At 48.1% G+C, this 27,648-nt stretch overlaps 13 protein-coding genes across 13 annotated transcripts; 6 read left to right on the top strand and 7 right to left on the bottom strand.

Moving 5' to 3' along the window:
* Positions 1 to 124: 124 nt before the first annotated feature.
* Positions 125 to 1,746, top strand: BGW36DRAFT_396724 (major facilitator superfamily domain-containing protein; the record flags this gene model as incomplete). Its single annotated transcript, XM_046218206.1, has 5 exons — positions 125 to 359; positions 422 to 535; positions 590 to 716; positions 770 to 1,199; positions 1,264 to 1,746. The coding sequence occupies 5 exons, from the start codon at positions 125 to 127 to the stop codon at positions 1,744 to 1,746; spliced, it is 1,389 nt and encodes a 462-aa protein (XP_046073619.1).
* Positions 1,747 to 1,892: 146 nt separating this feature from the next.
* On the top strand, positions 1,893 to 2,466 carry BGW36DRAFT_155775 (uncharacterized protein). The gene has a single exon (XM_046209549.1). It carries the CDS (start codon positions 2,038 to 2,040, stop codon positions 2,398 to 2,400), a length of 363 nt encoding a protein of 120 aa, XP_046073618.1. The 5' UTR covers positions 1,893 to 2,037; the 3' UTR covers positions 2,401 to 2,466.
* A 570-nt stretch (positions 2,467 to 3,036) lies between these two features.
* BGW36DRAFT_358658 (putative ribonuclease T2) lies at positions 3,037 to 4,023 on the top strand (the record flags this gene model as incomplete). The annotated part of the gene is made up of 5 exons (XM_046213991.1): positions 3,037 to 3,266; positions 3,314 to 3,608; positions 3,670 to 3,865; positions 3,915 to 3,965; positions 4,016 to 4,023. The coding sequence occupies 5 exons, from the start codon at positions 3,037 to 3,039 to the stop codon at positions 4,021 to 4,023; spliced, it is 780 nt and encodes a 259-aa protein (XP_046073617.1).
* Positions 4,024 to 4,237: 214 nt separating this feature from the next.
* BGW36DRAFT_358657 (bucentaur or craniofacial development-domain-containing protein) lies at positions 4,238 to 5,400 on the bottom strand (the record flags this gene model as incomplete). The annotated part of the gene is made up of 2 exons (XM_046213990.1): positions 4,238 to 4,913; positions 4,967 to 5,400. The coding sequence occupies 2 exons, from the start codon at positions 5,398 to 5,400 to the stop codon at positions 4,238 to 4,240; spliced, it is 1,110 nt and encodes a 369-aa protein (XP_046073616.1).
* A 771-nt stretch (positions 5,401 to 6,171) lies between these two features.
* Positions 6,172 to 7,483, bottom strand: BGW36DRAFT_155764 (uncharacterized protein). Its single transcript, XM_046209548.1, has one exon. The coding sequence runs from the start codon at positions 7,302 to 7,304 to the stop codon at positions 6,252 to 6,254; it is 1,053 nt and encodes a 350-aa protein (XP_046073615.1). The 5' UTR covers positions 7,305 to 7,483; the 3' UTR covers positions 6,172 to 6,251.
* A 1,772-nt stretch (positions 7,484 to 9,255) lies between these two features.
* On the bottom strand, positions 9,256 to 9,541 carry BGW36DRAFT_377367 (uncharacterized protein). Its single transcript, XM_046215993.1, has one exon. It carries the CDS (start codon positions 9,451 to 9,453, stop codon positions 9,265 to 9,267), a length of 189 nt encoding a protein of 62 aa, XP_046073614.1. The 5' UTR covers positions 9,454 to 9,541; the 3' UTR covers positions 9,256 to 9,264.
* An 843-nt stretch (positions 9,542 to 10,384) lies between these two features.
* BGW36DRAFT_155733 (uncharacterized protein) lies at positions 10,385 to 13,050 on the top strand. Its single transcript, XM_046209547.1, has 3 exons — positions 10,385 to 12,173; positions 12,233 to 12,606; positions 12,654 to 13,050. The coding sequence occupies exons 1-3, from the start codon at positions 10,478 to 10,480 to the stop codon at positions 12,699 to 12,701; spliced, it is 2,118 nt and encodes a 705-aa protein (XP_046073613.1). The 5' UTR covers positions 10,385 to 10,477; the 3' UTR covers positions 12,702 to 13,050.
* On the bottom strand, positions 12,982 to 15,254 carry BGW36DRAFT_155697 (putative MFS transporter). The gene is made up of 8 exons (XM_046209546.1): positions 14,887 to 15,254; positions 14,769 to 14,839; positions 14,671 to 14,713; positions 14,459 to 14,622; positions 14,250 to 14,410; positions 13,959 to 14,190; positions 13,455 to 13,902; positions 12,982 to 13,389 (listed from the first exon to the last, which is right to left on the bottom strand). Exons 1-8 carry the CDS (start codon positions 15,149 to 15,151, stop codon positions 13,214 to 13,216), a joined length of 1,560 nt encoding a protein of 519 aa, XP_046073612.1. The 5' UTR covers positions 15,152 to 15,254; the 3' UTR covers positions 12,982 to 13,213.
* A 1,513-nt stretch (positions 15,255 to 16,767) lies between these two features.
* Positions 16,768 to 18,885, bottom strand: BGW36DRAFT_377363 (putative fatty acid elongase). The gene has a single exon (XM_046215992.1). It carries the CDS (start codon positions 18,477 to 18,479, stop codon positions 16,830 to 16,832), a length of 1,650 nt encoding a protein of 549 aa, XP_046073611.1. The 5' UTR covers positions 18,480 to 18,885; the 3' UTR covers positions 16,768 to 16,829.
* Positions 18,886 to 19,617: 732 nt separating this feature from the next.
* BGW36DRAFT_293240 (uncharacterized protein) lies at positions 19,618 to 20,900 on the bottom strand (the record flags this gene model as incomplete). Its single annotated transcript, XM_046210982.1, has 2 exons — positions 19,618 to 20,739; positions 20,799 to 20,900. The coding sequence occupies 2 exons, from the start codon at positions 20,898 to 20,900 to the stop codon at positions 19,618 to 19,620; spliced, it is 1,224 nt and encodes a 407-aa protein (XP_046073610.1).
* Positions 20,901 to 22,820: 1,920 nt separating this feature from the next.
* Positions 22,821 to 23,875, top strand: BGW36DRAFT_377360 (uncharacterized protein). Its single transcript, XM_046215991.1, has 2 exons — positions 22,821 to 23,157; positions 23,239 to 23,875. The coding sequence occupies exons 1-2, from the start codon at positions 23,116 to 23,118 to the stop codon at positions 23,743 to 23,745; spliced, it is 549 nt and encodes a 182-aa protein (XP_046073609.1). The 5' UTR covers positions 22,821 to 23,115; the 3' UTR covers positions 23,746 to 23,875.
* BGW36DRAFT_377359 (uncharacterized protein) lies at positions 23,786 to 24,836 on the top strand. The gene is made up of 2 exons (XM_046215990.1): positions 23,786 to 23,807; positions 23,911 to 24,836. Exon 2 carries the CDS (start codon positions 24,104 to 24,106, stop codon positions 24,623 to 24,625), a length of 522 nt encoding a protein of 173 aa, XP_046073608.1. The 5' UTR covers positions 23,786 to 23,807; positions 23,911 to 24,103; the 3' UTR covers positions 24,626 to 24,836.
* Positions 24,837 to 25,838: 1,002 nt separating this feature from the next.
* BGW36DRAFT_449306 (uncharacterized protein) lies at positions 25,839 to 27,012 on the bottom strand (the record flags this gene model as incomplete). The annotated part of the gene is made up of 3 exons (XM_046221783.1): positions 25,839 to 26,460; positions 26,544 to 26,621; positions 26,686 to 27,012. The coding sequence occupies 3 exons, from the start codon at positions 27,010 to 27,012 to the stop codon at positions 26,215 to 26,217; spliced, it is 651 nt and encodes a 216-aa protein (XP_046073607.1). The 3' UTR covers positions 25,839 to 26,214.
* Between the last annotated feature and the right edge of the window lie 636 nt (positions 27,013 to 27,648).

Here is a 27,648-nt window from a genome sequence, read left to right as displayed (position 1 = left end):
ACGGCCAGTTGAGAATGACAGCCCAGAATCCAGTAATGAGAACACGCCTCTCCTCGGCAGGTTATCGCAACCAGAAAGCCTTCCGGGGTTGCTTCCTCACTGGTCCCGGATCCAATGGCAGGTAATGCTAGTCGGTGCCTGGCTGTTGTTGACCGTCAATTTTGGGAGTTTCTTGGGTACTCCACCACAATTGGAGATCTTCGAAGAGATTATCTGCCAGAAACATCGACAATCGCTGGGCGAAGGCGTGTTCCAGAATGGCACTGTTTTTTCTGACGGCGATATATGTAAGTCAGAGCCGGTGCAGAGTGAGCTCGCTTTTGTGACGGGGTGGAAGAACACGCTGGATATCCTACCGTGTAAGTGCTCTACATGAATGTGCATCTATACGTGATAATATTGTTAATAAGACTGGGTATAGCTGTGGCCCTGGGCTTGCCGTTTGGCGTGTTGGCCGACAAAATCGGACGACGGCCTATTACCATTGTGTCCCTTGTCGCGACAGGGTTGAGCGAGGTCTGGCCGAGGCTTGTTTGTACGTGTATTTTCACTTACGGTAATGATCTGGCTCAATAGCTAATGAACTCAGGCTGGTTTGGATGGCCTCTGCGGCTAGTTTGGCTGACGGGTCTCTTCCGTGCTCCTGGAGGCGGTGATCTGGTCGCTACATCTATGCTTTTGACAGTTGTGGCGGATGTTTTCGATGCGGATGAAAGGTATTTGGCTATTGCTACTATTTCTTCCTTTGTTTGACATGCTGACTTCTTAGGGCCACGGCGTTGTTCCGCCTGACCTCATTATCTATCATCGCTGAAATCACGGCAACTCCAATCAGCGCTTCCACAATGGCTGTTAGCCCATGGATTCCGTATATAGCAGGCTCAGTTATCATGCTCATAGGGTCCCTGTCTAGCCTTTTCATCCCCGAGACCCTCGGCGTAGGAACGGCAAGACCGATAATGGAGGAAGCCGACGAACAGGAAATCCCAGAGTCGCTGCAACCGTCCTCGCAAAAGGATACCGTCTTCCAAATCGTCGTCAGCCAAGCTCAAGAGTTCCTCAACTCATCAGCTTTTATGTGGCAGAAACCGTCGGTTCTTGTGTCTCTACTTGTTGTCTTTGCTGGAAGTCTGGATAAGAGCAACCTGGCTTTGCTTATCCAGTATGCCTCTGCAAAGTTCCACTGGACCATCGCTCAAGTAAGTACCGTCTTCACCCAACAAATCAACTGATTAGAGAGCACGTAATAACCTCTACAAACAGGCAGCTTATCTCATCTCCCTCCGCGGCGCCGTGACTCTCACACTCTACCTAGCAATCATCCCGTTAATATCATCATTACTTATCCACAAACTCCGTTACACCGCCCTACAAAAAGACCTGTTTATCGCTAGAATGGCTGCGATGGCCGGTGTGATTGGGTATTTCTTGGTGTTCATTGCACCACATACCGCGCCGCTCATTGTCGGGATTGTGTTCATGTCGCTGTCCATGCCATTCGTGATTTCAGTCATGAGCGTAGCCACGTCTTTTGTGTCGGCAGAGCACGTAGCAACACTGTTCAGTGCCATGTCCGTGTCTCAAGCTCTTGGCAACATTGTCGCTGGCCCGACATTCGCCAAGTTCTATGTGGTCGGTATGCAGTTCGGGCTGAGGTGGTCCGGCCTCCCGTTTGCATTTGGATCCGTGCTGTTTTTGATGAGTTTGATACCAGTTCTGATCATGAGGGTGCATAATAGAGCTTAATCATGCTGCTCAGTCATTACAGAAAGCAGGTTACTGCTGCATTTTGTTTGGATCGGTTTCCATTAGAGTTTGGCTGGACCAACATCATTTCATAATTTATTCACTCTTCAAAAATAATATTGACCGATACTATGTACTGAATCTATTGATTGAAGTTGTCACGTGCCAAGCAAGGAATTAAGAAGCATGAAGTCATCCATCGACCGAGCGGTTTCGGATGCTCCGTAATTATCAAACAACAACCACAACAAAGACCGGGCTGAAGGATTGACTGATGGGCGCCTCGTGGGTATGACCTGCCTAATCGAGTGGCTGTTAATTGCCATTGGCGCGACAACGTCCGTTCACTATTCCCAATGCAACGTCAACAATGCTTGTCAGGTTGTTAGCCTTGAAGCTGCCGAAAACCAAGCAGATAAGTGGCTTATCTGCTTATTTTCCCAGCCCGATGGGAAATTGGTATTTATAGTGATGCAACCATTTGCCGACCAACCATGGCCAAGCAGTGGCATGCATCGGGCCTGTCGCTGGGGCTGCTGTGGGCTTCTGAGGTCGGGATCTCCGGCGGATGCGATGATTCCTGCACTGATAGGACACACAAAACCTAATCGAGTCAGTGGCGAGTCCACCTCGTTTTACTGTTTACAACCTTGATCCATCGTCGATGATTATTAGTTATGACTGTCATTGAGCTGTTGTTCGTGATCGACCTGATTGACTCCCTAACCATTCAGCCTGAGACTAGTAACCAGTCACTAGGAGTGAAAGTCGATGCTACCTCTTCCCTTATGCACTGACCTTTGACAATGACATGCGCTCCATCTGATCTCGCATTGGACGGTGCAAATCCTGGCCTGGCTTTTCACAGCGATAAATTAACTCTGGAAGAATGAAGTCCATCGTATTGCGACCACGGCCGTATGCAGTGTATATACCGGCTCGCTTACCTAGGCGCTTCCCGCGAATCAGCATGGCAGACGCGGCAATGTGACTCTGCAAAGCGGACGATCGCCCTCGAAACACGATGCTCGTGGGTCTAAATGGATTTGGCTCTTGCTGTTTCCAGTAATACTGACCCGATAGCGATCGGCAGGCACCAGACATCCATGGTCCCTATCGCGGGTGCGGCGGGGGACACCGTACTACGACGACACTATCAGGCACATCACACCAGCACATAACCTATATAATAGTCCCTTCCTCTCTCTGGCCGATATCCGGTACTCTTCTCAACCGTCCCAACCCCAAATCCCCCCCATACCGAACAGTGTAGATCAGATCTATCTCAAAATGTCTCGCGCTCTCGGTCTCCTTGCTATCGGCGCCGCTGTCAACGGCGTCCTCGCCTCCATCCAGACTTGCAACAACAACAGCTCGAGCATCAGCTGTAGCAGCGGCAGCAGTTCCGCCACTGGCTCCTGCTGCCTTGAGGCTCCTGGTGGTCTCTTGCTCCAGACCCAATTCTGGGATACCAACCCTGCCGTCGGCCCCTCCGACTCCTGGGGTATCCACGGTCTCTGGTATGTTCGCTCTCCTCTATAAAAATGAAAACGTACTGATCTGTCAGGCCCGACAACTGCGACGGCACATACCAGTCAAACTGTGACTCGTCTCGTGCCTACAACGACATCACCACCCTGCTCCAGAACGCCGGAAAGGGCGACCTGCTCACCTATATGAACAAGTACTGGCAGAGCAACGACGAGTCCCCCGAGGCCTTCTGGGAACACGAGTGGAGCACCCACGGCACTTGCATCAACACCATCGACCCCACGTGCTACTCCAACTACAAGACAGGTGACGAGGCCGTCGACTTCTTCCAGCGCGTCGTCACCCTATTCAAGACCCTCGACACCTACACTGTACGTCTGCCATCTAATCTAAATGTATCAAAAACGTAGCGTCCAAACTAATATCTCGCAGGCTCTCAACGCTGCTGGCATTACTCCCTCCTCCTCCAAGACCTACAGCCTGAGCGATATCGTGGCAGCTGCTGGCAAGAACCACAACGGAAAGGAGGTTTACTTCTCCTGCAAGAGCGGCGAACTTAATGCTGCTTCTTACTACTTCAACCTCCGCGGTAACGCCATCAACGGACAATACGTTGCCGTCGACAGCCGTATGTATTCTTCCTCTGATTTTGATAGGCTGTGCTAATACCAGAATAGCTCAAAAGTCTAACTGCCCCTCGAGTGGCATCAAGTATCTGCCCAAGAGCGGTATGTATTCTACTAACGCATATATTTTGAACAAAGCTAACACTTACTAGGCAACTAAATGATGCTTGCTAACGCAATATCACCGAGGGCGTTGTATGACCTAGGAGGCATGTTGCCCGATAACGGCCTGGAATGGTGTTTCTATCTATAAAATGTATTCATGAATTCATCAAATTGCCTGAGGCACGCAACGTATAAAAATGTACATATACCTATCGTACAATGAAATCAGTGTTATGCCTGAACCCGCCCTTCTAAACCCCAAGATAAATCTATAAACCCTGAAGACGAATGTTCCTTCTTTCTTCTTCCCTCTTCGCATCAACCCTGTCCAAGAAATCCATCCGACCCAAGAACCCTTCTTTCGCTTTACTGTGCACGTTGAGTTCATCCTTAATACCCGATACATCCACATACTGCGCCCAATCCAGCCGTGATTTCTCAACTGTATTGAGCTTGGGCCCCTTGGCATCTTGCTCGCCTGCTATCGAGATGGCCTGTTTCTCCCAGCTCTTCTTGATCACCCCAGACGGGTTCGGGTCGAAACGGGAGACCTTGCGGAGCGGACGACGCAGCTTTCTCGTCGTACTATCCGATTGTGATTCCGTATCCGGTGTCCCTTTCTCTCCATTTGCCGTTTCCGCGAGGTACAGTTTTGCTTCGGCGGAGTCGCGCGCGACCAGTTTTTCCTCGGTGTGTATTTGGCCAGCGAATTTGTAGGTGCGTTTGATTTTGATCAGGTCTTCGGAGGGGATTTTCTCTGAAGCCTCGGTTATGTTTTCCTTATTTTGGTCGGAAGAGGGTTCTTGCGTCTCGTTTTCTGTTGTTGCCGGCTTAGACGTGGGTAAAAGACCGGAGTCACTATCTGGCGCATTCATTTTCGCCCATAATGTGTTGACGTCGATTGTCGCTCCGTCTATATTGGCGAGGGGTTTGCGGTCTTCTTGTCTGTCCGGGGTTAGTACATCCCCTGAAAATGTATATTTCAAAGTATAACTCACATCTTCATCCTCATAGACCGGGTCTTAACAAATCCCCCTTCCCCACCTTCATCATCATCGTCAAATAATATATCCTCCTCCTCCTCCTCTTCAGCATCCTTCCCACTTGTCACTTTCTTCCGCTTGCTTTTTGCCTTCTGTATCGTGACTTCATCCCCCGAATCTAACTCCATCCGATCCACCTCGGCAGTATCACGCCCTCCCTTTCTCTTTCTTTTTAAACTTATCTTGTCGAGTTTCCGTTTCTTGTTCGGCCTGCTATCCCCCGCCTCGTTTTCGTCCTCTGAGGTGGAGAACCCGGAATCGTCGCCAGCTTCCTCGTCATTATCGCCGGCATCAAGTTGAAAGTCTTCGTCTTCGGCCGAGTCGTAGGCCTCTGAGTTGTCGAGGTCGAGCGCCGCAGCGGACGGGTCCTCTGCTAAATCGGCCGCCATGTTGGGTAATTACGTGACGTTTCTTGTGTGTGAGTGCAGAGCTTCGAGATAGTCGCGTTGTGGCGAGAGGTGGTAAGTCATTCTGCCAAGGCGGTCAGTTGTGCCTAGCATTCTACGTCCCGCTCCAACAGCAATTAAAGACTTACGATTTCAAGCATCTGCAATAGGCGCAATACAAGAGGCTTCAGAAGCATCTCTGGTGTCAGAATTCGAGCGTAGATTTTATAAACGAAGCAATTCAATGAAGACATTAACTGAAAATAGTAACCAATCTGTCCGCAATTCACGGTCACTGCGTAACCATTCAATCAAGGGACGTGAAGCTGGTCGAACGCTTTCGAAAGACATTGACAGGCATCAGCTAAATGGAATAGATAGCTTTAAAAAATTGCTACAATCAACTGGACAAGGGACGTTCATGAGATATTTTGTATGCGGAGGGTTGCTTTAATTAATGCCGAGACAGACAAAAAGAATGAATGTTATGCCGTCGTGTCATATAAACACGCGATGGAAGTTATTTCCCTTGTCATTGTATCAATCCTGGTGGTTATATGTAAACACTGATGGTTAATATTAGACAATACCAATATCAAAATTTAAGAAAATATGATATCATAATAAGATGATCGCCCGATATTGAACTTGGAAAAATCAATGCTTGTCAATTTATATTGGGGGCACCTTATGATTCAACCTTCAATATTGTAATATTGGTTGATTCAATTTACCGACTTACTAACTTATACTTCTAGACACAAACTACAAGCATCTTTCAAATAGTAGCCAATAACTAGGCAATACAACATTGGTATCAGTATATCATACTCTATAGTCCAATTCTAGTATTGTCATACGTCAACATTCCTCCCCCTACGCCGCCACTCCCTGATCACCTTCGCATATCCACACAACTTTCTATCATAATAATTTAATTCCTCGTCTACACTCATCCCGATCGTAGGATCCTCATAATCATCATCCCTCTTAACCATCCGGAAAAGACCAGGCTCGAATTGAAGTACAATCGCGCGCACCCAGTTGCAATGCCTCCGTTTCAGAATCCGCTCAGATACTGACGATAGAGAAGAGATGTGTCTGTTAGGATAAACCATTTGTCGTCCGTATTTGATTATCGTACCGTCGTGGACTGAACGGAGCCTTTGCTGGTGGTAGGGCAATAGGTGAGGGGATTTTCGCTCTCTTCTGCGTTTGGAGTGTTTGTGGCCCTTTTTCGACGTTTTTCTGCTTGGTCGAGAGGTATTGAAGTGCGTGGTTCGATGACTGTGACGATGTGCCAGGCTGTGATTAGAGCCAGGGATGATGGCTTCAAAGCTGCTCAGGTCGGCGTCATATTGTTCTTGGTGTGAACTCGTGTCATTAGAATGAGAGTGAGACGAGTTTATCACGACATAACTCCTCTCAGAGGCAGGTGGTCCCCCAATGAACAACCCCTGTAATTGGGAGTTATTGCTAGACGGTTCAGAGGAGCTTATCACGACATAGCTGCTTTCAGAATTGGAGGCTCCGTAGCTGGACAATTCCTGGTTGATAGAAGAATAGAGAGGATGAAAAGAAGAAAAAGGAGTAGTAGGAGCAGGTGGGGGAGATGCACGAGGATAATGACGAGCATCTACGGAAGATGTGTCGTCGACATTGATATCGATCATGCAGAGATGTTCTTCCAAGTCCAACTCAGACAGACCAAAGGAATAGGCCTGGCTGGTGCTGGGAGACAATTCTCCTGCTATAGCGGCAGCCTTGCATTCAGGACATACAGTCAACACGGGAATGATTTGGACATGGTGTTCGGTAGGGGCGAGGGCTGCGTCGAGTTGGTTACCTACCACAATGTGGTCACAATTGCGGAAGTAGTAGATTGTGTCGCGGTGGGGTGTTGGCATGTTGGTTCCAGATTAACGAGGCGATGATAGCTTGGTAGCTGGCTGATGTGATAGGTTTTGAGGTTCCAGAATTGTATCGTTATGATTGCTGCGGTCAAGAGATGCCTGGACACATGATTCGACGGCATTTTATAGCCTCTTCCATGTTAGCTGATGTCGAGAATCTGTCGCTCGATCACAATGCTTTGTTGCGTATGTCTGAGGTTGGCTAAGTCTAAGTTGGTGGTGAAAGAAAGCAGCGTTGTCAAACAAGACAAGAGATCTTTGTATCAACAGTCCTTCAGTCCATTCAGCCTACCAAACAAAGTTGTCCAAAAAGGACTAGCCACACATACAATGTGCACCGACGTTACGGAATATGACTCCACAATTCCGGGTCGCGCAGGGACAGGCCGGAAGCGGATGTTGTCTGTATTGGCTGATTAATTGTCTCTATCGTCGTAATTTAGCACTCGCACTAGCTTGCATTATCAGTAAAACACGCTGTTTGCGGCCACACATATGCCGCTCTGGTTATTCATTATGGATTTAAGAATTTAAGTATTAAGATAACCAACCCATCACGTTGATAGGTTGACGGGTTGACATGATCGGAAGGAATGTGAGTGGGTTGTGGAATGCTATCAGCCCACGGTGGGGAAATCACATGAAACACGTAGTTAATACACGCAATTGTTTACATTTGCAGTACGAAAACAAAGTAATAAATTAAAAATGGCATGTTGTGACAATGTACTCGGAACATCGCCAAATATGATTATCAAATGATGAATGGGCGAACGTGCTGGAAGAAAAAGAAAGAAAAGTTGACTTCCCTATTCGGCCGGCTGCATGAGCCGGACGCGGTGCTCGTGCGGACGCCAGTGTGTATGTACCCATACAGTGCTACGACTGGCTACACACTAATGCGATGCAGAGTCACTCGTTGAGTCGATGCAGCATGGGTGGCAGACCGCTGTTTAGACTGTCCCGAGAGATGGGGTTTAGTATTCTAATTTGTTGCTACATGTGGCGGCCTGGCTCGGAGGTTGAATGACGTGCATTCATGGAGAAATTCGATACAGATGGTACATGTGACGTTGACGCTTGTTGCCGATTCATTTACTGGATAATTGCTAATCAAACAGACCATCGTAATTCTGTATACAATCAACAATCAACAATCAACAATCAACGATGTTGGGAGAGTGGTAGTAAATATTGGTCGGTCGATGGTAGTATCGAGTTATAGGCTGATATGACCTCGCCCCAGGATCTGCCCCAGACCCCAGATGACGGACCAGGCCAGGTCGGACACGAATTGGCGAATGGCCAACAACTGCATGTTTCATGGAATTAGCTAGATTTTTGCAGGCATCACAATACTGAATAGGTGTAACGGCAGCGAAGCCCTGCAAGTGCAGACACCGTAAAGACTAACCAGTATGCACAAGTGGAGTCGGTCGATCACACGGAACACCTCCTATCTCGAGACTGGCGGTGCACGGGCTATACTGATAGTGGTAGCGTCTGCTTCTAATCGACGATGATCATTCCTACATATCCCCAAATCCGTGGTTTTGAGTGGGATAGAAGCATTTGCAGATACACGTATGTAGCTGTATGATATTGGAGACTTGTACATGGAAAGGAAACGTCGACAAAGGTTGGATTGTCACACAGAGCCGGAGTAATATAACGCACAGTCGATGTTCACCTGGCAGGTCCAGAATAATGAATTAGCACTCATTCTGTATAATATGCTATATAATAGTTACATGATAATATGCTTGATAATTGTGTAAGATAATGGAATACTGAAATGGCCGTCGTCCAGAGGCGAGAGTACATAGAAGGAGAGACATGTGTGGGGCAGTCAGCAGCTCGGGCCAACCAGCGAGTAGCATAAGCACGAGCGGGTCCTGGCTGGAGTTCGTCCGAACTGCTTCCTGACTCGATGATGGCATGATCCCAGGCAGCATTACAGCAACCGCCGTGGAATGGCCAGATAATGTACATGCACACATGTATAGACTTGTATATATACGCCGATATACAAGCCATGTATATACACGGATATGTGCACTTGTATGTCTATGTATATACAGGAGCAGGTAGATGCTACGGCGCTAGGCTTCTTCCGCACTAGCACCCGAAGCCAGCCAATCATACGCCCGCAGCATCCCCTGGCGGCCGGGCTCCTGCTAGCCGCTGTCAACGCCTCCTCTCCTCCACGCTCTCTCCTGCTCTCAGCTCGCAGCCTGTCTCTCTCTCGCTGTGTCGTTCTCCTCTATCACCCGCCATTCTCTTCCTTTTCTTACTGCTTCCTTTGTACTCTTATTCTCCTCTTGTTTTCTTTTCCTCGCCCTCGTCCTCGCCTTCCTCCCTGCTCGCCTGGCCGTCCCCTGCCTACCCTTCCCCTGCTGCCCGTCCTCCCCCTCCCCCCTAAATCCAACAACAATCGCTGCACGCATTCCACAAGGGACTGCCGCCATCGACTATTATCCATTATTGATTCAACCCTCTCTTCATCACTGCGGATCTGGCTATCTCCTAATATTCTTGTCCTTTTTTCTTCTTCGACCGCGTCGCTCCGGCCCATGCGTTTAGTGTTCAGGTACATGGATTAATCTCCCCTTTTGGCTTTCGTGCTGCCGGCCTTGCGTTTCCGTGTCCTTTCGACCCCCTCTTCCTCCGACCACGACACAACAACGACCGCCACCAACCATCGAGCACATCGCTGTGAGTGATTTGTTCAGTCTTGTCTTGAATACTGCTTTTTGGAGCATTGCTTTGTCGGCATTCGCTATCACTTATCTTTCATATATTCATATTCCTATTCATTTTCACCATTCGTTGTCTCTATGTGGCGTTCGTGATCTTTGGCTGCCGTCTCCTGACCGACCGTTCCGTTCGTTTCGTCGTACACCGCTGGCAAGTACGTACCGAGCCGCCTGTGTCTGCCTAAAATCTCTTCTCGTCCGCACCAAACAATTGATTGTTCTCATCGAGTCGTCTGCTTTCTGGTTTTGCACTGCTGACCACCACAATCAAACAGACTGTTATATCCTCCTCGACAGGACTTGGAGTGAATACCTAGAAAGCTCAGCCACCATTGGGCTCGATTGATACGGTACAACTGTCTCCCAGGCTGTTGATAACCAAAGTTGCTCGATATTAGTGAGGAAGCCACCATGGCTGCATTGGTCCAGACGATTCCCCAGCAGAACGGCACTATCACCCTCCTCCAAACCCGTCCATCCTCCGCTTCTGGACAGACCTTCGTTTCTGCCTCGCACATAAACCAGCCCCAGCTTACGCGTGGTCAAGCCATGTCGTTGGGCTACAACGGCGTGGGCGGGTCCGCTCCCAACAGGAACTCCGTGGCTCCCTATGCCTTCACGAGCACCCCGGGTCTGGTTTCTGCTGCTGGAAATGCCCAGCAACGTCAATTGTCTTCCTTCCAGAGTCGTCCAGAAAACATGTATTCAACCTACACCCAGAATACCACCCCCCAACATGTGTCCCACTTCGCAGCTGGTTCTGTGTCCTCTTCTTCTTCAACCAACTCTTCATCACGCCCCTCGTACATATCTCAAGATGACAGCATTCTCTCTTCCCGACGACGAACAAGCGATGCGGCCCCTCGTCCTTTGTCGACCGTGAACTTGCCGACACAATCCCCTTTCCTGAACCTGTCTTCCCCATCCACAGGGGCTAAGCCGTCACCCGACCGCTACCGCCGAGGCAAGCGTTCCCAGGACAATGTCAACATGGCCGCACCTATTCCTACCCGGTCTTCGTCGTATGACCCATCTACCACCACCCCGATTCCTCAAACATCACGGCCAGCGTTGGCTGGCCACGTACGAGTGCCGAGCGCGGATGACACCCGCGTGGAAAAGCCGGCAAACCCAGAGTTGGCGAAGAGATATCGACGCAGGAGCTGGGCTAACATGGATGCTGCTGGAGCATACTCGCAGGAGGAACCACTTAGCTCGACTCTCTTTGCTCCTCTGCCTGAGTTGAAGTTCGACACCGAGCCAGATCGGCCTGTGTCTTCCTACTCGCAAAAGAACACCTCATCAGAAAGCATTCATTCGGAGAAAGGTTCCGTGTCTACTGGCACCGAGAACAAACCTACAGTAAACACCTCTCACAGCCCGTCGCCGTTATCGAATCAAATGACTGCCGACCCGGCCTCCCCGGCATCCAAGACATCCCCAGAGCCAATCCACAGTCCTGCAGCACAGCGTCTTGCCGACATTAGCAAAATGAGCGGTAAAAAGCCAGGAAAATCCCGTCTGCGGAGGGCTTTTTCGTTTGGTAGTGCAGCAGAACTTCGCAAGGTTTCTGCTCAAAACTCAATGGGTAGGCGAGATGGAGATACAGAGACAGGCGGTGATGAATTGGATCCAGAACAAGCTGCGATTGCTGCACAGCAAGAAGCAAATGGTCTAGGCAATAGCATTTATAGTCATCAGTTGGGATCCACGGATAACCTTTCCATCTCTTCAACTGCTTCTTCTGCATCGATCATGCTGCGCAAAATGGGCAGGGGTATGAAGAAGTCTGGCCGGTCGCTCGTTGGACTGTTCCGCCCAAAGTCTATATCCAATATGCAGACTGATTCGGTTGTGGTCGAGCCTACAGCGCCACAGCTGTCAGTCGTCAATATAGAAGCTGAACGAAAGACCGTTACTGCCAACCCTGACCCTAGTGATCAGACTGGGGGTGGTACTGTTTTCCCAAAGATTCAACCCACCAAAGAAAAGACGACCGATGTCTCTGTGGTTACGGAACGAGTTGCCCACGATATCAACAACTCTCGTAAGAGTATTGTTGGCGGAGAACGAGAGCGTGCCGAAGTTTTGGCGGCTGTGAAGAAAGGTATCCTCAAGCGTAAGTTTAGTAACCATATTTTAAATTTCCTTGCACTAATTTATTAGGCTCTGGGAGCTCTTCTCCTGTCATCAAACCGATAGAGACAACCCAGCCATATGTCGCTAATTCACCTAACTCAAGCGCACCTAGCACCCCAGATGACCGCTCGCATCGGATTGGACACCGACGAACGGACACAGTCAAAATTGAAGGAGAAGACTACTTCCTGCAGCCGGGCAAGCTTGGGTCTGATTCGAGAAGTGCGCCTGGATCACCCCAACCGGTGACCAGCAGAGGCATCGTGTTCAGCCCACGGATTCAATTCCACGAGACATGGCCTAGCGGCGAGTACGACCGCCGGGGAGAACCGGCGACGTGCAACAGGTTGACTCCTCTCTTGGCTCAGCAGATCAAGGAGGAGCTGAATACCTTCAAAATGGTGAGCAGCCTGCATCACAGCTCTATGCAAGGTACTAACTGGCGTAGGAAATGGAAGTCCATGAGACATCAAAAGTCTACACGCATTTCCTTTAACGGCATTTCGATTGGCGTTCAGCAGACTACTTTTTCGCATTTGCATCATTCCTTGTTACGACCCGGGATAGCTTGTTGAGAAAATGCTCCAACAGTTTTTGTATTCGGATCAGATAGACCGATTGTAAATTTCCACTTTGATATCATTCTGGACCACCCTTTCCTTTCGATTCTACTTTCAACCTTCGAGACTTCTCATATGCGATGGTATATGATATACTCTTTTGTCTTTAATTGTCAGCATGAATTCTATATTTGTGTCATCAAATGTCCATCTTTGAGTGAGCGTCTCTGTACTTGTTCTTTCGTGTATCATCTTTCATCTTCATGAGTGGTTTGGATTGTGCAGGAGTTATTACTTTATTCTATTTGGTTGGAGCTTAGTGATTGGTGCGCATATAGCTATAGCATTGCAGATACATGCATGACATGCGTAATACATTGCCTTGACTAACATCCTATATCCTCTAAATCTCAAGGTACACCAATTGGTGTGTAGAATGATAGATAGATCAAACCAAAAACCTGAATCCTCTCGCCCCTGCCTGCCCCGGCACACCCACCACAGCCCCCTGCACAGACTCCCCACGGTCCAGCTTCTTATTCAACCGCACTAGGATAAAGCGTAGGACGGTAGCTGAGACAATCGCAATAAACGATGTCACACAATTAACCGACATGGCAACAACTGCATTCATTAGCCAACCATCAAAATAAAAACAAAAGAAAAAGACGAGAAAAGGGGCAACACACCATATCTCGGCCCCGCCGAACTCGGATACATATAACTCGCATATATACTACTCGCGTTACTCACGGCATTAATAAACGCCAACGCCGCTGCTCGTTTCGCTGGCGGACGCGGAAGGATATTCGATATCCAGCCCAGCGCCACCACGTACCCCGTGTATATTCCCGGAACCATCAGCATCATACTCAGATACCGTGGGCCAGTGGAGGTCGTCGTCGCCGCGATTACGAAGGCGATGACCGAGATGTAGAGAGGGAGCGTGATGTGGAAGTACCGTTCGCCAGTGCGGTCGGCGTGCCAGGCGTTGGCGAACGCGGTGAACACGGCGAGAACATACGGTGGTGCAGTGAGCAGGAGGGTTTCGATTTTGCCGTATTGCAGCGTTTGCACGACTGTCGGGAAGAAGTTGGTCACTGAGCCGGAGGAGACGATGCAGAAGATCATTATCATCTGGTTTGATATGAGATTAGTGTGTGTGATAGTTGGAAGGGAAGGTGAGGGTGTACCAGAATCCAGGTCTTGATATCGACCAAGGCCATCTTCGCGCCGTGGAGGAATGTCTGGTGCTCGCTGTCCACCCAGTCGTCCTCGCCGATATCCTCCTCAAGCCGCCACGCGGCGAGCTCCTTTTCGTCTTCAGACAGCCAGCTGGTGGTACGAGGGAAGTTGGGGAGGATGAGCGCGGACAACATCGCGACGACAATGGTGATTGCGCCTTCGATGATGAACAGCCATCTCCTGGAGAGTGTTAGAAGCGGGTGTGATTGTGGCGTTGGGGGGGAGGGGGGATATCGTACCATGCGCGAAGACCGCGTGTGTGGTCCATGTTGCCCGTGATTCCGGCCGCGATCAAGCCTGAGAAGGCACCGGAGATCAGGGAACCAGAGTACAGCATGGCAGTGCGCAGACCAAGTTCCTTGCGGGTGTACCATGCGGAGAGAAAGTACAGACAACCAGGCTAGACATTGTCAGATCAGTCAATTTACTTAATATGTGGAGGACGTACGAAATAGGCAGCCTCGACAAAACCAAGGAAGAATCGGACAGCCACGAGTCCGCCGTAGGTTTGCACCCCGGCAGTAGCAGTTGAGATGATGCCCCATATGGTCATTGCGGCGGGCAGGTAGATGGCTGGTTTTCCCATCTTGTTGAGGAATAGATTGGATGGGACTGTAGACATTAGTGGAAAAGCTTCTCACTGCGTATATGGGGGCTTACTCTGCATTAACAGATAACCGACAAAGAGAATGCTAACGCTGGTCTGAACAATTGTCAGCGCTTCATTCTGCATATTGTGAGGTGCGGCGTGGGCTCACCTGATACTGAGCTCCAACTAAATGCAAATCATCCTCCAACCCGGCCAATCGCGCCGCCGCAATGTTATTTCCTGCCAAATAAGCATTTCTCTTTGTTACATAGATAGCTTGTACTCACGATCCAGGTAATTCAGAATATACATAATCACAATCGTCGGCAACAACCGCAAGTCGATTTTGCGAACCAGCGCCCGTTCAGCGGCCTCGCGCTCTGCGGGAGATAGTCTGGCGACCGAGACCGGCGCTTCTTTTTGCGGGTTTGGTCGGTTCGAGTTCGCGACGACCTCGATTTCGACATCTAGATCGTCGACATGTGTTGAGTCGGGTTTGGAGGTGGTTAGGTTCGGGGGAGCATGGCTGTCGATTTGGCTTGGGGTGGCCATGGTGGTTTGTTTACTCAGGATAATCAGTCCTAGAGTGTCGGGCTTGAATGTAAAGAATAGAACTTCTCTATGGGAACGAGACAGGCGGGGTTGTATCGCATATCTTATATTTGACATCAAGTTATGGACCCCCACGCTGGTTGCACGGCCCCGCAGAATTAATCAACTCTTGCTACTCGGCACCAAGAACCATAGAAGCAATTACCGAGAAGCCATCCCGCGTGGGGTGTCGCGGAGGCCTGAGACCAGATGCAGAAGTCGGTCTGGGGATGATCAGACGAATGGGCTGGAGCAAGGGACCTCAGGAGTGGGGCGGCGTGGGGAAGCGGAGAGGGCCTGGGGGGGTGAGAGCCTCAGGCAGCAATCAGAATACACTTCACAGCCAAACCGTAACCTAATTTTTAATCTTATTGGAAAGCTTCTGGGTGCGCTGCCCCTGACGCAAGTGGCTAAATGTCGGGCTTGATGTATCTATTGAGGATAGACCACCTTTTGTAGCCAGGGAATTGGCAGGATACAATTATTTATTCTCTATATTTCTACATCTTTGTAGACGATAAATTATGATTGAATATCTAGCCTGAGTAGACTGACCGATAGCTATACTGTAAGCGGCTAATGCCGGCAGGCAGTGGAGGGTGGGACGCACGCAAAGGGCAGGACTTGGAGATGCCCTTTTCGTCACATCGGAGGAGCTCCGAGCACCGCCGCCCACTCAGCAGCAGTATCATATTTACTATATTATAACAATGACAGTCAAATTATATTACTGGTAAGTACTGGTATACTGCTAAGTTGTTGGCCGAGCAAAAGCCCGGTATAAATCAGAACAAGGACAGGGATATAGAATTGGGGCCAAAAGCGAACGATATTTTGTTCTGTAGGACGCGCCGAGCGCGTTCTCTGGAGTATTGTTGGCGTGGCGACGTTGCCGTTAGCTTCAGCTGTCTGTAGCTTTGCGGCTGTGGGATTCGTTCAGTCTCAACGATATCGCAAGGCAAATCTCACGTTGAGACATACACTTAATATTGCTAATTCACAGCCAATAGATTGGGATCCGGACGCGACTACTTATTAGGAATAATATATTAAATTCTAAGTTTATTAATAGAATATTCAATATTTTTTATAAATAAAAAAGGAAATGATTAAGATTATATATTAATTATGTAACATGGCCCAAAGTAGGGCTGTGGCTATATATTATATTCGCTCACCAACCGCTCGACATTTGCATAGTTACGGTCACCCGAGTAAGTGTTAACGTGTTGGGGTAAAAGGCAGTGACGTCATCGCGTCCAACCCCTACATGAAACTGAATAAAATCATCAAAGATGGCTAGAGACAAGTGTCAGAGTGAATCTCATAGATGATGTAGGTATTGAGCCAGTTATCAATACGGCTTTAATCGAAGAATGCAGGGATTATTACGGGTGGTGTCAAGTGTAGTATTAATTGTTGACATCAATGATAAATTTTATTGTTCAATGTATAATATTTGAAGACCTAACAAACTCCATGTATGCATGTATGAAGCCTCTCCCAAAACATCATCGTAATTCAGATCAACCTGTATCGTCTGTATCGCATCGTTTGTCTGTGCTTTATGTATCACCGAGAAAACGAAAAGCAACCAAAACACTTGCGTCTCTTTCTTATTTATTTTATTTAGTTTTTTTTACGCATTATCTTTCAACACGCTAAACGTATTAGACGCTTGAACCGGAGCAGCGTTCTTCTCAGCCTCACCACGCTTTGCGCGGCGTTTGGCGGGGACTGTCTCGAAATTATTGGTATTCTGGTAGTTGGGCTTGGTTTCCTTGGTTGAGACCTTCTTCTCTGTAATGGCAGTGAGGGGTCGCACTCGCTCCTGCACAATATCCTCATCTGTCGCGGATGTGTCTCCGTCGCCGTTCTGTACCAACGCAGCCCTGCGGATCTCCCTGCTGACGCCCTTGAGTGCATCCAGGCCGGCTTGCTCGACTTGGTGGATCTGGGTTGAGGGTTTCTGTCTTTCAGCAGGCTCGATACGGCGCAGGTACGACCTAACAAAGAAGCGCGCGAAGAGGTAAGTCAGTGGCAGCAGGTACATCACATTCAGCCAGATGGCGAACGCCTGACCGCTATTGTCGACGCAGTCAATGGATTCATAGCGGAGAGAATTGATGGCTTCTTGCTGGAGCTGAGAGTAGCGAGCGGCATGCTGGGCATCAGAGCCAAAATGCTGGCCCTGTCCGTTGAGCACATTCTCGGCAATGCCCTCGGCCCCGGCAGCGCGGATGGCGAGCTTCTTCAACATGGGAATGACGCCAGCAGAGGCCGTTGCAGCGGCAATACCGGACTCGGCGGCAGAGGCAGCAGCAGGGAGAGCCTTAGAAAGTTGGTCCCAAGATAGCACGCGAGTCACTGGGATAGGGACTGAGTACTGGATGAACATGTATGAGCTGGCCGAGAAAGTGCCAAAGATGAACTGCATGATCTGCATTGTGGTGAGCGAACGCTTGATGGCGTTGGGGACTCGAATATGCAGAGCTGTGACGGTGTAGTAACTGTACATCATTGCGTGGATGAATGAGTTGACCAGGACGAAAATCCAAATTGGCTGTCCCATGTACCGAATACCAGCCCACATGCACATCATAGCGCCAGCGTGGTGGTATGTTTGCAATGTCGAGCTCTTCTTGCCCTTTGCCAAGATAATTGCCGTGTCGATGACTTCGTAGAATTTCGACAAGTAGAAGATCCATCCGTAGTAGGCGAGGCCCTGGTTCCACAAACGGCCAACGTCAGTTGGGTCTGGGAGTCCATTGGCGGCCAATTGGTATTCGGGGTTTGGTATACTCCATTGGTCGCTTGTGGCGTTGTAGTTGGCGCCATTTCCGAGTCCACGAGGACCAGCGAGTCTGCAGAAACCATCTACGACACCGACAGCGCCGTATTCGTTGTTGAATCGAGGAATTGAGTTGCGCAGGGCCGTCCACATGCCAATACAGGTCCATGCGGAGTAGACGGCGAGGAAGACATTGTGCAGGATGACCAGCACCTTGAACCAGCTGGTCTTGCTGATGGCCCAGGGCCTGTATGCGCGAGCTTTGTTGACACGGTTGAGGATGACGACGGTGGTAGCGTACACAGCAGCTATTGTGATGGGGACTCTGTAGTCGAGGAGCTGTGCGTAGAGGGAGGGAGGAATCTGGAATGGCTGGGCGAGCGAGGGCTCATTCAAGGGCGGCGTAAGGCTCATAGGCTGCTGGCTAGGCAGCTTGAAGAAAGCGGCCGGGGGAAGTCTGAAGCCCACGGCCGGGCTGGATCGAAATGCGTCGAGCATGTTGCTGAAATCTGTGTGATCTCCCACCAAGCTGGTGAATGTCTCCCTTTTGAGGGAGAAGCGACGCGCAAGCTGTAGGCGAAGGTGCTAGATACGAGCGATGGAGCTACCTAGCTTCAGAACTGCACAGGTAGAGCTGGTGAAATCGAGTTGAGAAAGTCTGGAGGAGGGCGAGAAGGTGGTGTCAATTTTTAAACAAGAAATAGACGAGAAAGAAAAAGAAGAAAAAGCGCCTATGCGTTATCTCCATGCCAGGACTTCTATGACTCTCGCAACCTCGCAAATGCTGTGGCGGGATAGGCGGAAGCGGCCAGGGTGGAGCCGGGCCTGCATTTGTTGGGAAAAGGCGGCCTCGGCTGATGGGCGACTGCTTTGGCCCTGGTGGTTTGTTCTTTATACAGTGTTGGATAAGAATACTATCATTTTTACGCAATAAATAACTATTTGCTAGGACACCGAGCTGAAAAATATAAATATATGTTGTATTCACGACCGCGGACCTCGATGTATGGCCTCACGCGATCCGTTTCCGCTTCGAAGTATAGCGCATGCAGCCAATCAGAATGCTGGATTTCCCGCATTGTAAGTAAAGCGCAAGGTACTTTACATGTGCAAGTAGTGTAATACAAAAACAGATATATATCTCTCTAATCACAAGCAATAATATCTACTCACAGGACATCCGTGATGGACAATCTCATGCTCATGGGGGAGATATATGATACTATCCCTTCCACCCGCAGAGGCTCGGGCCAATCGGCGCGCGCGCCCTGTGCGGCAAAAATCGTCCCCAACAAAACGGCAGTCTTTCGTTGAGCCAATCAGACGCCGTCTCCGGCTCTCAATGGCGAATTCCTTCGGACAGGAAGAACACGATAATAACATTCGCGCATGTGCCAGGCTATCCTCGGGTTGAGACCGTGATCTGACCTTCACTCGGCTGTCGATCAATTCAACTGGAAGGATTGAACAGGTGGAACGAGAGTACCAAGTAATGCAGACTGAATATGGATTGCGCTAATAGAAACCTGCCAGACAAAGCCGATATGTAGTAGGCCTAATAGAAGTAGTGAATACAGAATACAGACTACACCATTATTGACTGAAATTTCCCCGTAACATGTAGTAGTACGTTGTCTCATCGAGGTTTAGTGCCTAATGGCAATGGCGGAGGCGATGGAGACGAGCTTCCCACCGGATTCGACTGCAATCCAGGCTTCTTCGCTGGCGGAGGCGGCGGTGGGGGTTTTCTCTTATTGAGTGCCTCCACATCGATATTCGAACTCTGACGACTGAGACTAGGGTGAGGTGGAGGTGGAGGCGGCGGATCGGTTTGTTGTCCGTTTTCTGCCGGTGGTTTTTCAAAATAAGCTTGTATACGCTCTGTGATCCGGTGTTTCTGGTTGAAAGCACTCAATTTCTCCTTGCCAGCTTCGAATTGATCGTTATGGCGCTGTCGGAAGTTGTTTGCTGTCGACGCTGAGCTGCGGACGTCAGCAGCTGATACAGATGATGGGTCACTGTGTACGTTCCGCGCGGTACGCAGCGCATCTTGCTTTTCGGCAAGCGTAGTCCCATCTGTAGGCACACCGTTTGGACTCTGTTGGCTTGGCGAATTTTGCGGGCCATGTGATTTATTTGTTGTCATATTCCCAAACCGGGTTTGAAGCTCATTGACTTGATTGTTGAGGTTTGTCTGTGCCGTATTCGACTGCTCACTTCCACTCCGACCGATCCCCAGAGCCGGTACGGATACGCCGGCTTGTCCCAAACGTGAGACTGCGCCCTGGTTTATCTGCACTGTGCTGTCAGTTTCCGAGTACGGCGGAGGAGGAGCCGACGCGGGGTCTCGCGCTGGCAAGCGGGGAGGAAGCCCTAGCCTAGAACTCGGAGCGGTAGCTGGCTGTGCTGAGATATCTGTATTTCGACCAGGGGGTGGAGGAAGGTGATCTGTAGAAAGTCCCGTTCGATCAACTCGATATGGCAGAGGCGGCGGCGACGGTCTCTCTTCTTCAGGCGGGGCGTGATACTGTTGGACCTGGTTCGTCGTCAACGGAGCAACCTGGCCTCGCCGTTCTCGTGATGGTGTTGGCGATGATGTCGGTGCTGCTGTCTGTTTAGAGGATACAGTGGTAGTGCCCGCCGTATTGCGCCTGGGAGGTGGTCCAAACGAAGCTGGATCTTGAAGCGATGAAAGAGGTCGCGAAACATGCTCGGCTTGGTCTGCGTTTTGGTCTTTGCCTTTGCCTACCCATCCAGCCTATCCATTCAAATATATCAGCGATAGACCATTCTATGAATGTATGATGTGTTCCTCACCACCTGGTTTATTCCCTTGAAATCGCCCCGCCAGCTTTCCTTGCCGCCTTCTTTCCCTTTGGGATGCCATCCATCTTTCATCATCCCACGGAAGCCGCTCATGGTTGTGAATCCTCCTCAATTGTGATACCAGCCAGTCTAGATAGTGAGAGTAGTGAATAAGTCACCTTTCTGCCTTGTCTATCTCTCAAATGAGGATGGGGAGGCAGGAGCAATGCGAATGTCGATCGTTATCGATTGACAAACGTTATCTCCCGCGTAATAATCGCAGCCACCGCTCGGGTCCTCCGGGCTATGTCCGGGTCACGTGGTTGCCAGGCATCCATGATTTCAGCCATGTTCCAGTGAAGCGTATCGTTTTCGTGTATTGTTGAATAATAATTAAAGGCTATAGTATAATAAGTCTCAAATATACCAGGATCTTTACTAATCAAACACATATGAGGCGTGTTCCAACAAACCGTAGGGTTAGGGTTAAGGTGGGAGTTTAGGGTTAGAGTTGTCTATTGTCGAAAGCCTCGCCTCATAGATTTATCTTTAGCGTCGAGTTTTCGCGAGATAGATTGGTTATCACACTTGATGTCACATAAATGCTCAAGCAGTATACGCATGTAATTGATATATCAAGATATAGATAATACAGCCAAAACGAACGGCTAAAAGTAAAAGAAAATGGTAAATCAATGGCCATTACCAGATGATATCTTGGGCAAAAGCACCCATGAGCCTTGCGGCTTTGAGCGTAAGTGTTTTACACTCCTCATTTGAACGTTCACTCTCTGCCGCTACAGCAAACCCTTTTTGCCAGGACTTCCATCGTTCTAGTCCAATAATAGGGCCTGTGTATAGTGGGCCATTTTTTTCAGATTTGCTCGCCTTCTGCAATCTCTATTGGAGGACGGAGGATGAGGAACGTGGATTATCTCAGTAGAAAACCATTGACCAGCACACAGTATCCACATAGTCGCACCGTTAATGAATTCATTATGGCAATCAGCGTCAATATCACTCTCAAAAATTTCTCTCATATCCCATATTGCGAAGGATATCCATCAACTGCCCCATATGCTGATAAGCAAGAAAACAATGCACATAAGTTAACGCCGTGGCCTTCTACTTTATAACAACCCGTGTGTGATAGATTTATGAATAGCATGACTGCGAGCGAATAGTTGAGGATAGAGCAATGACCGAGAGATGTAACATACAGGGAGGATATGATTCTCGCAACTCATTTTGAAATCAGTCATACTGGCATAAAAGGAATATTCCTAAAGACCAATGCAAAGGTAAGCTCAGGTCGTGTTACCCAAAATATCCACTCAAAGACCGTACTTCATCATATGCATGCACAACAAGGGTCGATTTATCTAATTTCACTAGCTTCCCCAACTTGATCTGTGCCTCATGGGCGTGGGGAATCCGCCGGCCAATCTCCAGGATCACAGAACTAAGCATCGACGGTTCCCCAGCTAAATGATTCTCAATTTTGGTGGGAAGCATTTCGTGGAGAAGGGCGCGGTCTGCTCAATGGAAAGGTCTCCTTCTGGTTCAAGATAGCGCCGAAGCACTCCGAATGCCTTCTAGTCGGAGTAGCGTCCTGCTATTTCTTTCAAGGTAGGGTCGGTCTCGTCTATGGTAAGTTGTAGGCCCATCTTGCGATGGGCGGATCTGTGTTATGACATTATGTAGTTATATTATTGTGCAGTTGATCAATTCACGTACTCACGTAATTTATGGATATTACATTCAGGTAGAAGAGAGCATAATGTTGAAGACGTAATGAAAAATACTGACAAGTTTAAACTATGTGCCAGATATGTGACTCACTATTAGCCCATGGGAGATTCTCATGTGCTACATTTAAAGTTCGACGATGCTTATTTGGCACGAAATTTGGCGCTACCCGGAGTTTGTAAAGTCTTCACCAGTAATTTGTATGGCTGCGACATATTTTGTTTCGGAGTAGCCTGTGTGAACCCCTGGCGGCGGCTATCGAAACCGGAGTTATCGTATGACAGACAGATCCATTCGCTCTCGTTCCTCGTGTCTATGGACTGGGCGGAAAACAGAATTTCAATCTAAATTTACCTCCATATGCAATAATTTATGTTTCATCGGATTGTTATGGCGCAGGCATGAAGGGTGGGAAGCAGCCTGGGAAAATGGATAAATAAGAGCGCTTCGGTGACAATCAACACTATTCTTATTTTTCCAACATTTGAAGCATCAAGAAAGAAAAGTTCTCTTTCGAAATAATAAAACATCTTTATTTTACAATCCTCCTCACATCTCATTTTTCTGTGATACCTAGTATATGATGGGTTCTGCTTTAAGCAACCAGAAACCAAAGAATCACGTAAGCTGGACCAAATACTCCGAATATTTCAATTTCGACGTCTATCTGTTTATCAAAGTAGTCAACTTACTTTCTGTCTAGTACGATGAGATACTCGACGAAAAAAGCACCGAGAACGACGTCGAATCTGATGCCTTTTCATTTCCTTATATAGTCGTTGAGGAGATTATCGCACGAGCCCCAGTCCCCTCACATAACCATCGAGCCGGCTCGTGGCTACACACATATCACGATACAGAAAACGATTTTGCAACGGAGCGAGAAGAATTAGAACCTCTAAAAGGCTCGAATCCTCCTCTTCGTGGACAGCCATCGCCAGTGCTATGGACATATCCAGCAAAGTACTTCGACTATGTGAGTCAGAATCGCAGCGGCTGTGTGACCAGAGAATCGGCCGGTCGGAATCGAATCATTACGGGTCGAAAAAGACGAATCCAAGGCCTATTAATGTGTTCATATGATAATAGAAGTGGTTATACCAGAGCACCCGAGTCAAAGGGTATTATCTATCGACCGAAGTCGAGGAGATGTGACATGTTCTCTCGGTGGTTTCGGAAGGAGAGGGTGTGGCATAGAATCGAGGTGTAAATGGAGCGGAAATATAACCATGATTGAGAGAGACCTTCAAAGTAGTGAATATATGGAGATGAGTATGTAGAATGTATCATTTTCTAATTCTGTTCGTTAACTTTTTGTTGATGACATGCTTTCGTTGCGGAAGATCCATACAAAATGATCGCTGATTAAAAATAGGCTGGAGCTAGTACGCGGCGATCAAACCCAATATTTAACATCAACTTCGACTTTTCATTCCAGTCATCCCAACCAATTTCATTTAAGGATTCTAGCAAAGCTGCCCACAAAGCTGGCCGGTTTGTTAAGTTTTTGGAAGTTTTTAAGTATTTTTCTATTCATTAATTTCTCATTCGAACGCTTGGATAGGATAATGTCACGGATCCGCCACTTCCTGTTGCCCAAGTCAGTCGCCAATACTGGATCACAGCTGCGTGACCATCAGGCCAATGAACGAACCTTTTTGTCATGGACCCGCATGGGACTAGCTTTCGCCGCTATGGGCCTTGCCTTTGGTCGCTTGCACATTATTGACCACTTCCTCAGCACCCATGGCAACCTCAAATTAAACGTAATTTTGGACGACCCAAGCATGTCTCCAGAGTCGCAGAACATCGCCAAAAATAACGAGTCAAAACCTCGCCTGGCTGGGGCAGATGGTCTTGCTAGTAACATCTGCCAGGCAATCAGCTTCTGGTCGTTTGGTTATGGAATCTTTCGGTATCTATCATCGAGAAGAAACCTGATGCAAGGGCGGTTCGTTCCAGCCCTATGGGGCCCCATACTCATGACGACTGGATCAATTGGAGTTTTTGGAGCGGCTTTACATACAGATTTTGGAAGCAAGCCATTATGGGTCGGAAAAAAGGGAAAGAAAGACGAGGCTAGTCATTAGCTTCACGGCTTATGGATTTTTGACCAAATTAGATTTAATAGGAATGCTTATATTGTGATAGACTCAACTGTTATTGGAATACGTATTATACATACAGGTAGTTTCAACGTCATACAGAAGCACTCTATGGCCACATGGATACGAGGATGTAGGACGTGATGTTAAGATCTATCTGTCAAGTCTAGGCTCCGACGCACCTCATACAGACCATCCAACTATCAACTAAATGAATAAATTTGACCGATACAAGTTTCAATTATGTCAATTGGGAGATAGTGACCTATTTGGCAACGACTCTACTGGCTTAGCATTTCCCATTCAAGAAAGGCCTGCAACCGTCCTGGTTACCACATTGGGTACGGCCAGGTTACATGTGATATCATTAACCCTATGTCATGGGTTGAGCTTCTTACCCTACAAACCGTTCAGTCAAATCTAGTTGACTCTGTTGAGCACTGAACCTCTTACCAGGCGTTTGAATAGATGAAAATCGATGTCAAGGATATTACTGTGATAATCTAAGGTCTGTGTACATTCTGGTTATATGTAGAAGCTTGTTCTATTGTACTTGAGAGGGACCTAGGACTCATATATATAGCTAAAGATATATAAAGAATATCTATCTATAGCCTAAATAGTTTCACTATAGTGAGAGCTTTTTGATTATAATACTGCTACTTCTTTCTTTCAAAGCTAAAAGTAAAATAGTCTAACAATCCCTAGATAAGCGTGTTAACAACTAATCAACTAATATCTATCAGTCAAAGGCATTCACAGCCTGGAGATTGAAAGCCTGATAACTTAACGCTAGAGCAGAATATCAATGCACGTTCAGCATTTTCAGGGACTGGCCCATGATAAACAGACTCCTCTTGCCCATTTCGTATATTTCGATGCATCTTCCAGTATCTCGTAGCCAATAGTGACTCCTTGTTAAACACCTTATTATTTCGAATGGTCTTGGAGATAGAGGCTACCAATCTACCAAATAATTCACTCATTGTTGCCTATAGCCTCCACAGCTGCTTGGCTAGTGGTCAAGGAAGCAGCAAGTTAACATGTGTTAGGTGTCGACACGACGAACCCCATTGGACAGGAATAAATGGTGTGACAAATCATGAGCATGGAAGACGCAGCAGCCTATCAAATAGATGTGCTTTTACTCACTAAGAAGAGAATACCCTTCATACCAAATAAATCGGTGCTACCTTCTGTTCAAAGCCTTTGTCATTTCCAAATTTCTAGATATTCATTTGTCACCATCAGGATTTTGAATGACCAAATACAGGGCACAGATTCAGCTGAGCTACAGGTCAAAACCAACAGGGGGGTTTTGAATGTGAGTGGAAACATTGCTGAAGCGCAAATAATACCAAAAACCTCGTTATAACCTTAAAAACCATTATACATGCATTCCCAATAGAGCATCCTATCATTATATCATTCAAATACAGGCGTATCATACGAAACATATCCCACATAGATCGCCCTTTCGCTCCATTGTTTGTCGCCTATTCACATCAATTCACTCAGCCGTCCGACAACAGGTACTTTAACGATAAAACGTCAAACATGTGATGCCCCGTATCTCACTGCTTAGGCTCCATGACAAACTGATTAGCCTCAAGGTTGTACATCTTGCGCTGCCTTACGACTGCACGCTCAAGCCAGTACCCTGCGACAGCAGCGAAGCCCATGATAATCTCTAGACCAATAAGTAAGCCGAGAAGGACAAAACCTGCACGACTCTCCACACACATGCGCGAAAAGTCTGTCGGTGCGGTTAAGGATTGACCACTTGAGGTAGTCCCGTTCACGCTGCCAAGAGATTGCCACTTGCAGGTCCAGCTATGTATTGTTTCGCTCGTAGTGAATCCGTCCGGGGGTTGGAGGATGGGAGGTAGATGGAGAAGGCCACGCCGATCGTAGCGGTGATCAATCCAGTTATGGCGATAGCAGCGGCAAGGAAATTGAGAAGACGTGCGCGAGGACGAGGCTGTGAGGTTTTCAATCAGTATATCAATGATGCATCTTTGTTGTAGATGTGAGACTTGGCATACCGAAGGCAAAACTGAAGCAACAATGTATATAATTGCTTGAAAGGCGATAATAGCACCACATGCTACAAGGGCATTGGTCTGACGGATATCTAGATTCAATGGCCAAAGAGGTAGCCACACGGTCGAGTACTTTGCGGTTTCATGATAGCGGTGTAGAGGAGCACTTTCGCAACCAATGACCGCAGCGGCAGCAATAAGGATAGTGGCAGCAATACCGAGACGAACCCAGTGAAGGGTTCGGGTTTTGGAAAGATAAACCGACTCCTGTTCATCTGAAGCATGGGATGGCGGATATATGGTTAGGGAAGAAGTTGATACAGACGCCATTGCGTTGAATTATGTTAAAAACAAACAGAAAATAAAAATATCAATGATGGCTAAGAGATCGGGCTAAACCGAAGTATTGCAGATGTCTTCGTGAATGAGAAAAGAACGTAAACAAGATGCTAACCAGAGCAATCTTGAGGAGCTTAAACCAAGTTAAGAGTAAAATAACAAAAACAGAAACAATGCATAACAATGTGATGGAAGGAGATGCGCCCTTGTTATAAAACTGAGATCTTGGTTTATAGTTTTAATGTGATTGTTCTGTGGTCTAAGCGCCCGTGGATATCTGTGCCTCCGTGGGTGAAGCCGTACTCAGAATTAGGCAGTTTGGTGGCATCGAATCAGATGTTGTGGAGCCAAGAGAATACCACCCTCCCAGCGATATGTTTAGATACCTCATAATTAAGGTTGAGATCATGCGCAACACTGGTTGGTTAAAATGATTATCCAGAGCAAGCCAGACGGCTTTTGGGTGTCTCAAGATGCACTGCGTAATTAGCGGGAACAGTTCATTTTGCGAAGAATATAGCTTTCAACAATATGATAGGGCAGCCTTGGAAGCGCCCATTTGGAAGATTGCCTCATGATTGGGTTCTGCCTTAGTGGATTCTGCACGCGGTGTGAAAAGAGGTGCAG

Source organism: Talaromyces proteolyticus (genome assembly GCF_021365285.1).
Source record: "Talaromyces proteolyticus strain PMI_201 chromosome Unknown BGW36scaffold_5, whole genome shotgun sequence".
In the NCBI taxonomy this organism is placed as follows: Eukaryota; Fungi; Ascomycota; class Eurotiomycetes; order Eurotiales; family Trichocomaceae; genus Talaromyces; species Talaromyces proteolyticus.
This window is presented reverse-complemented; position numbering and strand designations above follow the sequence as displayed.

Bases quoted from the DNA above. Each gene is read 5' to 3' on its own strand.
- BGW36DRAFT_155764 (XM_046209548.1), bottom strand. From the start codon at position 7,304: ATGCCAACACCCCACCGCGACACAATCTACTACTTCCGCAATTGTGAC.
- BGW36DRAFT_377360 (XM_046215991.1), top strand. From the start codon at position 23,116: ATGATGGGTTCTGCTTTAAGCAACCAGAAACCAAAGAATCAC. The intron at 23,158-23,238 runs GTAAGCTGGACC...CTTTCTGTCTAG, and splicing joins ACCAGAAACCAAAGAATCAC to TACGATGAGATACTCGACGA.
- BGW36DRAFT_377367 (XM_046215993.1), bottom strand. From the start codon at position 9,453: ATGATTGGCTGGCTTCGGGTGCTAGTGCGGAAGAAGCCTAGCGCCGTA.
- BGW36DRAFT_377359 (XM_046215990.1), top strand. From the start codon at position 24,104: ATGTCACGGATCCGCCACTTCCTGTTGCCCAAGTCAGTCGCCAATACT.
- BGW36DRAFT_155697 (XM_046209546.1), bottom strand. From the start codon at position 15,151: ATGGCCACCCCAAGCCAAATCGACAGCCATGCTCCCCCGAACCTAACC. The intron at 14,840-14,886 runs GTGAGTACAAGC...CTTATTTGGCAG, and splicing joins TATTCTGAATTACCTGGATC to GAAATAACATTGCGGCGGCG. The intron at 14,191-14,249 runs GTACGATATCCC...AACACTCTCCAG, and splicing joins ACACGCGGTCTTCGCGCATG to GAGATGGCTGTTCATCATCG.
- BGW36DRAFT_155775 (XM_046209549.1), top strand. From the start codon at position 2,038: ATGACCTGCCTAATCGAGTGGCTGTTAATTGCCATTGGCGCGACAACG.
- BGW36DRAFT_377363 (XM_046215992.1), bottom strand. From the start codon at position 18,479: ATGCTCGACGCATTTCGATCCAGCCCGGCCGTGGGCTTCAGACTTCCC.
- BGW36DRAFT_155733 (XM_046209547.1), top strand. From the start codon at position 10,478: ATGGCTGCATTGGTCCAGACGATTCCCCAGCAGAACGGCACTATCACC. The intron at 12,174-12,232 runs GTATCCTCAAGC...CTAATTTATTAG, and splicing joins TTTGGCGGCTGTGAAGAAAG to GCTCTGGGAGCTCTTCTCCT. The intron at 12,607-12,653 runs GTGAGCAGCCTG...TAACTGGCGTAG, and splicing joins AGCTGAATACCTTCAAAATG to GAAATGGAAGTCCATGAGAC.